Genomic DNA, 13,913 nt, shown 5'->3' with positions numbered 1-13,913 from the left:
CTTTATTTTTAATACTTTTACTACTGCTACTATTCCCTTGATTGCTTTGTAAAGTGACCTTGGGTTTGTGAAAGCGCTATGTAAAGAAAACATATTATTATTATTATTATTATTATTATTATTATTATTAGGAGTAGTTGTAGTTTGCAGGAGCTGAGGAGCGCTGTGACCTCTGAGAGAACATCCTTCCTGTGATGAAGGTGCAGAAGCAGTGTTGTAGGCTTCTGGCTGCTTCTCTCATCTCTGGGTTTTGCTGTACTCATAAATATGGAAGTGGTGAAGGTGGAGGAAGACCAGATGGATGGTGAGTGTGTGGTCATAAAGGTATCATTACTCCTATCTTATGTATTTTTTATTCTAAAGTTTGAGAGACTCAAGTCTGAGGGCACCTATAGCTACGCCCAGCTGGCCATGACTGATGGAGGACACTGATGGAGTGGAAGACCCAGTTCTTGGAGATCAGACACCAGTTCCTGAGAAGGTCATCATGCATTGTCTTTTTTATATGATCTGAGGATGAATGGATCAAGCTCCTGACCTTCTTCCTGAGCGGATTTGCATGAAGTTCTGCAGAAAGCACACACTGTGCTCCATGCAGACCACACACAAGTACATGCTCATACACACCATCAGTCTCAGAGAAGTTCTACATGTCTTCTGAACACCTTGGGTGAGGGGTTGGGGGTGTACAACACACACACACACACACACACACACACACAGTCTGCTACTGCTGAGTCATCAGCGAGATGGTCCTGGTCTCGCCGACGTCGGACGAGCTCTTCACCTCGAGTTCACCACGTCAGCAGAGAGAAGACACGAGGACTCTGAAGAATCGTCCTTGCACCTGGATCCGGTGTCATCACTGCACACTCCGAGGTCTAGTGGAGTATTTACTTTTTATTTAAACAAACTTTTAGATGTAGCTGCATTTGTACATTATTATTGTTCAATCATGTTTCATTTCTGTGCTATTTTAACTTTACTGTTCAACTGAGTTGGTTATTTTCCTGTAACAGCATGCCCTGAAGTGTTTTATTCTCTTTCCTCTGACACCTCAGCAAAGTGCCAATGATTACAATTTTTATTTATTGCATTACGCAATTACACACATTCTCCATTAAACACACAACACACACATTCCCCATTAAACACATAATAGACAACACACACCTACACAATACACACATTCCCCATTAAACACACACATTCCCCATTAAACACACAAGCACACTCACAGTACACACAACAACAAAATACAGACCTACACAGTACATAAACCTACACATATTTTTCACAAAATACATGGCACACACACCTACACAACACACACATTCCCCATTAAACACACACATTCTCCATTAAACACACAACACACACATTCCCCATTAAACACACAATAGACAACACACACCTACACAATACACACATTCCCCATTAAACACACAATAGACAACACACACCTACACAATACACACATTCTCCATTAAACACACACATTCTCCATTAAACACACAACACACACATTCCCCATTAAACACACACATTCTCCATTAAACACACAACACACACATTCTCCATTAAACACACAACACACACATTCCCCATTAAACACACATTCTCCATTAAACACACAATAGACAACACACACATACACAATACACACATTCCCCATTAAACACACATTCTCCATTAAACACACACATTCTCCATTAAACACACAACACACACATTCCCCATTAAACACACAACACACACATTTCTAATAAACACAAAACAGAATACAGAGAACTACACAACACACGGTATACAAAAGTACAAATGTCTGTGATAAACACATCTACACAGTGCCAGGAACAATACACACATTCCCCATTAAACACACGCGCACACACACACACACACAGAGTGTTTTTTGCAGCTTGTGCTGAGTCAGTGAGTGTGATTGTGTCTCTGAAGCTCACAGTGTTGTGTGTTGATTGTGTGTTAATGCGGGTTTTGAGTGTGTGTGTGCTGACTGTGCAGGTCTGTGCCTCTCGCCCCGGGGCTCCAGCGGGGGTCAGTGAGGTATATAAACACCCCGGGCAGAGCGGCGGCGCAGTGATTACACACACGCACACACACTCGTACGCACACAAACACACACGGAGCAGCGGCCATGAACCCGGAGCAGCAGATGGAGCAGAGGGGGCGGAGCCAGTGGAGCATCACCGTGTTCGAGGAGGAATACTTCCAGGGGAAGAGCTGTCAGTTCACCATGGAGTGTCAGAACATCCTGGACCGAGACTTCAGGAAGATCCGCTCCATCAAAGTGGAGAACGGCCCGTGAGTGACCTCTGACCCCCTCATTTACATATCAAACAGGACAGGAGCCAATCAGAGCTCAGGAGAGACGGGGTAGGGGGTGTGGTTAAACTAACCGACTTTAATCACACTGTCACATGATATATTTAATCTTTAAATAAATGTACTTTTTTTATAATATTATATATCATTTTAAACATTTAAAAAATATTTTAATGCAAGTTTTAAATATATTTTATTATAAATGTGATACGTGACAGAGGAGAATACATGTTTTTATCTGAATAAATACAGAATAATATAGATTAGTACAAATATTAATAAATACAGATTATTTTAGATGTTCAGAATATATAGATTTATACAGACCAGAATTATTAGAATATAAATAATGATTAATATACATTAAATGCAAATTAACGTCAGGTTTATTAATATTGTGCAAAAAGTTCTTTCATCTCTCATCTGAAAACTTTTCACACAATATAATTCTAATGATTTTACTCCTTAAGCATGTTTGTTTTCGATTACTTTGTGTTATATACTACACAAATGGTGTTAGAAAGGCACATGACTAAACAAACAACAAAACAAACAAACAAACAAACAAACATTTTGTGTATTAAAGTCAAGTTCTGCACAAAGCAAGCAGCGATCTATGGGGTCCAAGCACTCTTTGCAAATAGCGCCCCCAATGGCCAGTTCTTACCAACATACATAGAACAATAAAGAGACAAGAGATGAAAATACTTATGGTTTGTGATGAGAGCTCAGTGCTAGTTGTGTGAAACCTGATTGGCTGTCAGAAGCCATGTTTTTAAATTAATCCTGCAAATTAGCTCAAAATCTAACTGGGTAGATCTAAACAGATCTTGTTTTTTTTTTTTTTTTTGGTTGGCAGAAGCCATGAAATCAGTGGAAAAACCAAACCAAAATTTTGAAATATAGACCAAAAGCAAAACCTGTGCTACAGCGCCACCATCAGGCCGATGCAGGTCCCTTTACCTCACTGAGAAGTCAGGGGAAACTCAGAAAAGCCTGTGAGAGGAGTGTCAAAATCAAAAGAGAGCTAGATCAGACCACGTTAAAATATCCAAGGGCACCAAAGTATTACTTTAGAGCTCTGATATAGTGATTTACATTTTAGTGGATTAAAGCAGCAGGGTGTCACCTGACAGCTGAAGATGATATTCCTAAATTCCTGCTTCTTTTCCAGACAAATGACATCAACCGCTTTAGTTAAAGACTCTTTCAAGGAGAAAAGTTTCCATGTTTATTGGGTGAAATCATCACCACCTGTTAGCTCTAGTAATGTTCTGCTCCCTGTTTGCTCTGATAAACAGCTTCTTCTGCAGGAGAGCGTCCAGCTGCTTCAGCCTCTCTGCCCTCTCCTCCTCTTCTCTCCTCCTCTTCTCTCATCCTCTTCTCTCCTCCTCTTCTCTCATCCTCTTCTCTTCTCCTCTCATCCTCTTCTCTTCTCCTCTTCTCTCATCGTCTTCTCTTCTCTCATCCTCTTCTCTCCTCCTCTTCTCTCATCCTCTTCTCATCTTCTTCTCTCATCCTCTTCTCTTCTCCTCTCATCCTCTTCTCTTCTCCTCTTCTCTCATCCTCTTCTCTTCTCTCATCCTCTTCTCCTCCTCTTCTCTCCTCCTCTTCTCTCATCCTCTTCTCTTCTCCTCTTCTCTCATCCTTTTCTCTCATCCTCGGAATATTTATTGCAATGTCTGTGATTTATCTCATCATCAGTCTCTTGCTATACGAGGCACAAGCAAAATATTCTTGTCTCCAGCTCTTTTGAAATCACTCCATCTCTAACTTCCTGAGATGATATGAGGAAGAAACCGTGAGAGGAACCAGACTCAAAAGAAACTCATCCTCACCTGGGTGACACCCGATAGTGCGATTATAAATCATTCCCTTCTATAACTGAGTCAGAAAGTGTGTTAATTATGTGAAAAGGAACATGAACACAAGCATCATTAGAGTTTAAACTTTCTCGTATCAGGCCGAAGTTATCAGTTTACTAACTGTTCTTAGCGAGTGCTGCCTTAAAGCTTAATAATTATTAGATATTAGAAATTAAATGATTGCATTAAAAAAAGATTTTATTATAATATTGATGAGATGGTAAGAGAAATTTAATAAAATAAAATAAAATAAAAGTAACACTAAATAAATAAAGAAAGAAAGAAATAAAATCCCGTTGATGTACATTAGAATGTATAGCTCTATATGGACCGGTGTGTATTAAACAATAAATAAATAAATGTATATAAATAGTGTGTATAATATTAGACTGTAATATGAGATCTGATGTTTGTAGTGAACACATGATGGTTACGTTTATAAGATTAATTTCATTTTTAATAAGAGTATAGCCCCGCCCACTTTCTCTCTCTCTCTCTCTCTCTCTCTCTCTCTGTGAATTACAAAAGGGGGAGATTAGACTAATGAGATCATGGTGTGTGTGTGTGTGTGTGTGTGTGTGTGTGTGTGTGTGTGTTGGGTGTGAATGAGACACACTGTGTTGTGATAGTGTGTCAAAAGGCCAGCAGCTGCCCCACACACACACACACACACACACACACACACCATGTGATGTTTGCTTTGTGTCTCATTGCTGATTAGCGGAGCACAATGGTTTACACACACACACACACACACACACACACACACACACACAGCCAATCAGACATGCCTTCCTGTCTCACATCATCTGTCTCTGTCTCTCTCTCTCTCTCTCTCTCTCTCTTTTTTTCTCTTTCACTCTAATTGTAATTATATTTCTCCAAATCAATGCTGAGAGTAATATGAATATATGTAATGCACTCTATTTTATATTTTAACTTTAAGATATATTTATCTCTCACTCTGTCTCATCATCTTTCTCTCTCTCTCTCTCTCTCTCTCTCTCCCCCACACCACATTTCCACTCTCTCTCTCCACTCACTTTTCTTCCTTTTCCCATTTCTTTCATTTTTGCTTCAAATCTCTCACTCACACTTTTTCCTCTATCCCTCTCACCACTATCTCTCCTTCTGTCTCACTTTGTTTTCATTCATTCATTCATTCTCTCACTCTTTTCTCCTCCTTGTCTCCATCTTTCTTTCATTCTCCTGTTCCTCCATTACTTCTTCAGGTCTTACCTACTATATTTACCTACAATGCTCTCTATCTTTCTTTATCCCTTGTGTGTGTGTGCGTGTGTGCGCGTGTGTGTGTGTGCGTGTGTGTGCGTGTGTGTGTGCGTATGTGTGTGTGTGTGTGTGTGTGTGTGTGTGTGTGTGTGTAGGTGGGTGGGTTACGAGTACCCAGAGTTCCAGGGACAGCAGTTTGTGTTGGAGAAAGGAGATTATCCGTGTTATCATGCCTGGAGTGGAAACAGCAGCTACCGCACTGAACACCTTCTGTCCTTCAGACCCATCCAATGTGCTGTACGTCTCACACACACACACACACACACACACACACACACGCACAGCAGTCCTGACAGCCGTGTCTCTCTGTCCTACAGAAGCACAGTGACAGTAAGGTGTCCCTGTACGAGTGTGAGGATTTCCAGGGTCGGAAGTTCGAGCTGTGTGATGATTATCCGTCTCTGCAGGCCATGGGCTGGTGCAGCAAGGAAGTGCCGTCCATCAAAGTCAACTCGGGAGCGTAAGCACACCTCTCACTGCGTCCAATCACACTGCAGTGCATTATTACACGCTGGAATCTGATTGGTCAGAAGGTGCAGATTAATATGTTATTGTTCCTAAGGCCTTCCCTGGAGTCTGGATCAGAACTAGTTTTATTGATTTATTCAGTTTGTACAGATATAATCACAGACGAAAAGAAATCGACAGAAACCAGAACAACGATTTATCTGAAGTTAAAACGCTTTAACAGATAAACGCTGATGAAGTGCGGACGCTGTGCGTTAAAAGGGAAAAAAGGATTTTTTTGCTGTAATGATGTAACATATACACAACATACTGTATTTTACTTATTTCTGGCCACGCCCCTTTCTCTATTATTCTCTAGTGTGAGGAAGAGGGAATAAGGCGAGATTTAGAACACAGACTAGGAAACTGCTGTTCAATAATGGACATATACTGACATCTCTCTCTCTCTCTCTCTCTCTCTCTCTCTAAACCTGTCTGTCTCTCTCTCTCTCTCTAAACCTGTCTGTCTCTCTCTCTCTCACTCTCTCTCTCTCTCTCTCTCAACCTGTCTCTCTCTCTCTCTCTCTCTCTCTCTAAACCTGTCTGTCTCTCTCTCTCTCTCTCTCTCTCTCTCTCTCTCTCTAAACCTGTCTGTCTCTCTCTCTCCCTCTCTCTCTCTCACTCTCTCTCTCTCAACCTGTCTCTCTCTCTCTCTCTCTCTCTCTCTCTCTAAACCTGTCTGTCTCTCTCTCTCTCTCTCTCTCAACCCCTCTCTCTCTCTCTCTCTCTCTACCTGCCTGTCTGTCTGTCTCTCCCCCCCCTCTCTCTATCTCTAAACCTGTCTGTCTCACTCTCTCTCTGTCTCACTCTCGCTCTCGCTCTCTACCTGTCTGTCTGTCTCTCTCTCTAAACCTGCCTGTCTGTCTTTCTCTACTTGTCTCTCTCTCTCTCTCTCTCTACCTGTCTGTCTCTCTCTCTCTCTCTCTCTCTCTCTCTCTTTCTAAACCTGTCTGTCTCACTCTCACTCTGTCTCTCTCTCACTGTCTCACTCTCGCTCTCTAACTGTCTGTCTGTCTTTCTCTACCTGTCTCTCTCTCTCTCTCTTTCTCTCTCTCTCTCTCTCTCTCTCTCTCTACCTGTCTGTCTGTCTCACTCTTGCTCTCTACCTGTCTGTCTTTCTCTCCCCCTGTCTCTCTCCCCCTGTTTCTCTCTCTCTCTTTCTCTCTTTAACTATCTCTCTCTCTCTACCTGTCTGTCTGTCTGTCTCTCTCTCTACCTGTCTGTCTCTCTATATGTCTCTCTCTCTCTCTTTAACTTTCTCTCTCTCTCTCTCTCCGTAGCTGGGTGGCGTACCAGTACCCAGGTTATCGTGGTTATCAGTACATCTTGGAGAGAGACCGACGCGAGGGCGAGTTCAGAAACTACAACGAGTTCGGCACTCAGGCTCACACCAACCAGATCCAGTCGATCCGCAGGATTCAGCACTAAACACTGACACACTCTCACACACACTCTTACACACACACACACACATTTACATGTATACACAGAAACACACACTCCTTCATTACATCCTTCCTTGTACTTCCATAAACAAAGATTAAACTGTGTGAAAGTCCTCTCTGAGTGTCGTTTCTTTGCTTTTTAAACGGAGAGAACGTCCGTTAAAACGCGGACACGCTGCGTAACTGTCTCAGGACGTGACTGTTCATAAAGCAAATATTTCCACAGAGATCAAACACTACACATTAAACACTAAATATTAAACACTACGTACGCAGAGGGACGTAACCTTCTCAATACACTTCCTTTAAAGGAAAGATCAGTGAAAAAACAAAATATACACCATGCATGAAAGTTTATAAAAATAATGTACAAATTATCACCTGAATTCTGCGTCCTGACTTTAGGCCACGCCCCCTACCTGAGTCCTGCTGTGTGCTGACGAGGAACGTGATTTAAAAATGAAAACTGTTTTTAATCACTAGCCACGAGTTTGCATATTAATGATTATATACACATATAAACAACATAAGAGACCTTCAGTGTGACCTCATAAAGATATACGCTATAGTACGAGTTACACTTATATTCTCATCATCATCTCCACAAAGAGAGCATTTCATTAATGAAAGGTGTAAATGTGATAAATTTAAAATTCCTTTGCTAAGAAATTTCTTCATATTCATATTGACTAAAATGCCGAGAGGTTTATATTAATGCGTTTGTTCTAATACGTCATCGTTGCTATAGTAACAGCTCATTCACAGGGACGATTCACTGATGTGGTGAAGTAACGTAACGTTTATGGAAGGAGTCTCCAGTGTCAGCGCTTTGTAACAGTTAGTGGTAAAGCTGTAATTCTCTCTCTCTCACACACACACACACACTTTATTACTTACTAATAAGCGATATCGGATCATTTAGGGTTCCTCTACTGATAATGAGATTAATATTCACTGTGTGAACTGAGGAAAAACTCAATAAAACACATTTTTACTTTTCTGTTTATTTTATTTTTTTTCACGGTTCATTCATTCACACGTGATCTTGACACACTTAATTTATATTCACAATTTTTCACATATTTTCACACAATTCCTTTATTTTTACATTATTCATATATTTCACATCGTTTTGTATATAGGATATATGATTCTTTTATTTACACGATTTTTTTTCACGTTTTTTTTAAGATCCATAAGATCCACATTTTTTTGAAAAACGTGTTTCACATGTTTTTTCATACTTTTGTTAATTATTGATGTGTAATTTTTTACTTTTTTCATTTATTTTTGCGTGTGATTTTTATACATGACTCATTTTTCACTTGTGTCTATTTATTTTCACTTATGGTTTTATTTATCACACATTACTCACGTGATGTCATACGAGTTCACGTTTCAGGGCATCACATGTTAGATAGATAGATAGATAGCTTTATTGATCCCTGAGGGAAATTGTTTTGTCACAGCGGAAAAAGCACAATTACAGACATAACACATGCTAACAACACAAAAACAACACACACACACACACACACACACACACACATTATTACACACACATGGTCCTGAGTGTGTTTTAATTTGATTGCTGTATCACACTGAAGCTGCAGTTTGAGACTTCAAAATCATCAGCATCCTGTTCCGAGTCCGCCTGTTGCTTTGTTTGTCGAGGAACCTGCAAACACACACACACACACACACACACACACACACACACACACACACACACGTTTACACATCGGTAGCTGGCTGAAAACTCAACCTCCACACCCAGACCAGGATCTCCTAATAAATGTTCAACTGCACACACCTTTCACAAACACACTTTTCAGGTGTGGAGTATTAAAAGTGGTGTGAACACTGCGGCTGTGCTGCAGAACCAGTGTGTGTGAGTGTGTGTGTGGATGGAGAGGACAGGCTGTTCGACAGAAACGTGTGTGTGTGAGTGTGTGTGTGAGTGTGTGTGAGTGTGTGTGGACTCCTCGGAGGGCATGGTGAGTCACTTTCCTCCTTCTGTTCGGGAAAACGGATAATGGATTATCAGATTTCTGGGGTTAATCCACTGGATAATGCTGATTTAGGATCCGGGATGTGAGGAAGATGTGAGGAACTTTGTGAAAAATGTATCAGGAGTTGTTTTTGTTGTAAATTACACGCTAAGAACACGCTAAAGTGACGCTGTAATGTCTAACCGAGTCCTTGTCTAGCATTCGAGGCTTGTTTTAAGTTGCCTGCGATCAGTGTAAAAGACTCAGGCAGCTAAAGCAAGTCTGGGACGCCACAGACACCACGACCGAGCCTGAGAGAGCGACAGGAAACAGGAAGTCCATATATGGTCTCAACTCTTCACTACATTTAATAAAAGCTGAGGTGTGATGTATAGAGGCTAGCTAGACTTTTAGTCTTATTTAATGATGTCAATTAACGTTGTATTGAATAGTAAAATCATCTGTCAATCAAGCTGAGTGGGCGGGACCAGCATTAACATCTTATCAAGTCTGGTAATGTGTTAAGTAAGTAATAATTATTCCTCTTATACCACAGCGTTTTATAACTTCATCACATCATGCTTTTTATCCGTTTATAGTCACATTTATATCTGTGAAGCAAGTTACTTACTTCCTATTGTCACTTATGTTATAGCAGCTATAAACAGTCGTTCCCTCAACAGTCTCTTTTCTCTCTCTTAGAGTTAACAAGACAAAAAAACGCAGCTTGTTACGCACTTTATCGAGAAACCGCAAAGAATCATCGGAAAACTTAAAGCTACAGCTTTACCTCTGACTGTTACTGGAGACTCCTTCCATAAACATTACATAAATAAGATGTTAGTTTTTGTGAAGCGTTCGCTGTACATGTCAGTGTGAATGAGCCGTTACTATGGAAACGATAACGTATTAGAATGAGTGCATTAATATAAACCTGCGCTACTGTCAGAGCTGCTGTTATAGAGAATTAATCAACACCTTCTGACCAATCAGAGTCCAGAACTCAACAGCACTGTGCTGTAACTGAAGAGAACTATGTGATGTCTAACATCTAACCAATCAGGACGAGGAGGTGTCTCTAGTCTCCTGTCAATCATTTTATAAAGCTCTGCCTCCTCACAGTAGGGTTCGGGATTGTATTTTGGGGGTGTGGCTTTAAAACAGCAAACTTTAAGTTCTTCCGAAATCATGAGTAGGATGTAGAACCCTGAAAGAAACCCGTGTTTGTTCTCAAATGATTCATGATTCTTTTTGAACGACTCACTAAGGTGAGTGAATCAGTGTCAGTCTCTGAGCCATTTCTTTCTTTCTTTCTTTCTTTCTTTTTTAAAATAATTGCTGATACGTCACTTCTTCACTCATTGGACCCAGATCTGATTCTAGCATCAATAAAATAGCCATATCTGTGTTTATTTATTTATTTATTTATTTACACATGATTCATGTAATTTTTTTTTTTACAATTCATTTATTCACTATTTAATTCACTGTTTTAAACAGATGAATAATTTTTTACTCATGATTTTTTTATTTTCAAACAATATTTCCACATGATTTGTTTATTTTCACTTTTTTTTTTACACGAGTCATTTATTTTTATATATGATTCTTTTATTTTTAAACATTGATTTATTGTTTTTTTTTTTTTACATGATTCATTTATTGTGGCTTAATTTTCACGTGATTCATTTATTTTTTTGTGTGTTTTCACTATAACAAACACTATATTTGTCTGTTTTTATTTATTTTTTTTTATTCAATTTATTTATTATTTGCAGTTGTGTGTTAAACCTGATTCATGATCCGTGAGTCAGTGAATCATTTCAGCCCTGCCAGAGATTGGCTCCTGTGTTGTTCAGTGAATCAGGTGAATCGGTGAGTTTAATGATTCCAGTTTCAGCTGATTCAGACACAGGTGGAGATTTCCAGCATTTCAGTGGATCTGTAGTGTGTGTGTGTGTGTGTGTGTGTGTGTGTGAAATAATTATTCTAAACAACACCACGATGTGGATGAACATTTATCTGGACTGATCTTCAGCTCTTGCATTAACAGCTACAGCACTGCTATTATCTTTAAGACCCACACAACATTATTGTGTATTGTGTATATTTTGTGTATAGTGTGTATTGTGTATATTTTGTGTTGTATATTGAGAATTGTGTTCTCTGTGGTTGATTTCAGCACTAACAAAACTTCCTTGTACACTTTTCTTTAACAAGTACAAGCCTCAGATATAAATATTAACACTAAATATGAGCAGTGATGAATTATTTTAAACTCCTTTTATCTGCATTAAAATGAAAATCTTGTCATAGTGAAACAGTAATAATATTAAATCATTTCCTTCGTTATGAATCATACAGAGAGACATGACCTCAGCCTCATGCTCATTGTCTATTGGCTGACACTTCAAAGAGTCACAGGGTTAAAGTTCATCGAGATAAACTCAGCATGAAGCAAAATCAGAGAATGTAGATATGAAATGAACTGCTAAAGGAAGTGAATCACTTTCATGGGTTTGATCAGACTGAACATTCAGGAAAAACATACAACTGAACAAATCAGTGAATGAATCATTTAAATGAATTGATTCAAATGATTCGAGTCACAGAAAAGAATTTCAACTCTCTAATATTTCCAGTTCAGGAAGGAGACCCGGATGACATACTGAATATTAATGCATTAATACATAAGATGTAATATTAGAAATATTAGCACATTCAATTTTTAAATCTGAAATAAAGAATATGAATTTATTTATTTCTTGTATACTCAGTGCTGTTGCGGTGAGTCTGCATGCATCTGACACACACCATGGTGCTCTGTTTTAAAATCTTAATAAAGTTTTCTGTATTTTTTTCATTCTGGCTGCGTGAGGTGTCATGTGAGGAGGATTTTTCCTCTTTTTCACACCTCTGAGTTAAACTCTGGTGTCTTTTCTTTTATCCTGTTAATGAAGGAGACGTGAAATCATATGAGTCACTAAAAGGAATAAAATGGAGTGAACTGTAAACGTGAGGAGTGCGGAGGTCATTAGTGTATGATATATACTTTAATTATTGTTTTTAAAAATTAAACTGTTCTTATAATAAATGGTTTTTTTTACATGCTTTACTGAAGTCTTCAAGTTAATAGTAAAAATATTAATAAAAAGTTGTAAACGAAAGTGTGCAGTGAAAAGAACAGTGCATGCCTACTGTACAGAAACCTCTTTATTTATTGATTTATTTATTGATAGCAGGCTGGAGATTTTCCACAAGGGGGCGCTATTAGCACTTTAATAATCCAGCATTATGACTTCAAATGATCAAACTGACTAAATCACTTCAACAACTAACTAAATACATAAATAACAAACGAAAAGAAAGAAATTTCGTTATTCAAGTATTTATTTATTTATTTATTCATGTGTGATGAATAAATAAATACAAAATATACAGATGATTTAAATATAAATGTATAGGTAATGTATAGATAATATTAATATATTGATAATGTTTAGATATTAATGTATAGATGATGTAAATATAAATGTATTGGTAATCTATAGATGTAAATATATAGATGATGTAAGTATAAATTTATAGGCAATGTATCGATAATGTATAGATGATATTAATGTATATATGTATTGGTAATCTATAGCAGATGTAAGTATAAATGTATAGGTAATGTGTTGATAATGTATAGATGATATTAATGTATAAATGTATAGGTAATGTGTTGATAATGTATAGATGACGTATAGATTATATTAATGTATAAATGTATAAATTACATATAGATTATATTAATGTATAGATGATGTAAGTATAAAAATATAGGTAATGTATTGATAATGTATAGATGATGTAAATGTATAGATGATGTATAGATTATATTAATGTATAGATGATGTAAGTATAAATGTATAGGTAATGTGTTGATAATGATATTAATGTATAGATGTATTGGTAATGTATAGATTATATTAATGTATAGATGATATTAATGTATAAATGTATAGATGATGTATAGATTATATTAATGTATAGATGATATTAATGTATAAATGTATAGATGATGTATAGATGATATTAATGTATAGAGGATGTAAGCATAAATGTATAGGTGCATTGATATTGTATAGATGATGTATAGATGATATTAATGTATAAATGTATAGATGATGATATTAATGTATAGATGATATTAATGTATAGAGGATGTAAGCATAAATGTATAGGTAATGTATTGATAATGTATAGATGATGTAAATATATAGATGATGTATAGATCAGAATCAGAATCAGAAAGAGCTTTATTACCACCTGTGTTCTTTGTCTCTCTCTCTCTCTCTCTCTCACACACACACACACACACACACACACACACACACAAAAGGAATTTGACTTGGTAAGTGAAGCTTCCAGTAGATACACAAACATGACAGCAAGACACATAATAATAAGATTAAAAATATATAAAG

The 13,913-nt window shown here is 37.8% G+C and overlaps 1 protein-coding gene across 1 annotated transcript; it reads left to right on the top strand.

Annotated features, from left to right (window-relative positions):
- Positions 1-2,090: 2,090 nt before the first annotated feature.
- On the top strand, positions 2,091-7,566 carry cryba2b (crystallin, beta A2b). Its single transcript, XM_034304737.2, has 4 exons — positions 2,091-2,325; positions 5,597-5,738; positions 5,819-5,961; positions 7,289-7,566. The coding sequence occupies exons 1-4, from the start codon at positions 2,159-2,161 to the stop codon at positions 7,434-7,436; spliced, it is 600 nt and encodes a 199-aa protein (XP_034160628.1). The 5' UTR covers positions 2,091-2,158; the 3' UTR covers positions 7,437-7,566.
- Positions 7,567-13,913: the final 6,347 nt, after the last annotated feature.

The sequence above is a fragment of the Pangasianodon hypophthalmus genome, chromosome 5 (genome assembly GCF_027358585.1).
Source record: "Pangasianodon hypophthalmus isolate fPanHyp1 chromosome 5, fPanHyp1.pri, whole genome shotgun sequence".
Classification (NCBI taxonomy): domain Eukaryota; kingdom Metazoa; phylum Chordata; class Actinopteri; order Siluriformes; family Pangasiidae; genus Pangasianodon; species Pangasianodon hypophthalmus.
Note: the sequence above shows the minus strand (reverse complement) of the source record. Positions and strands in the feature narration are given on the sequence as shown.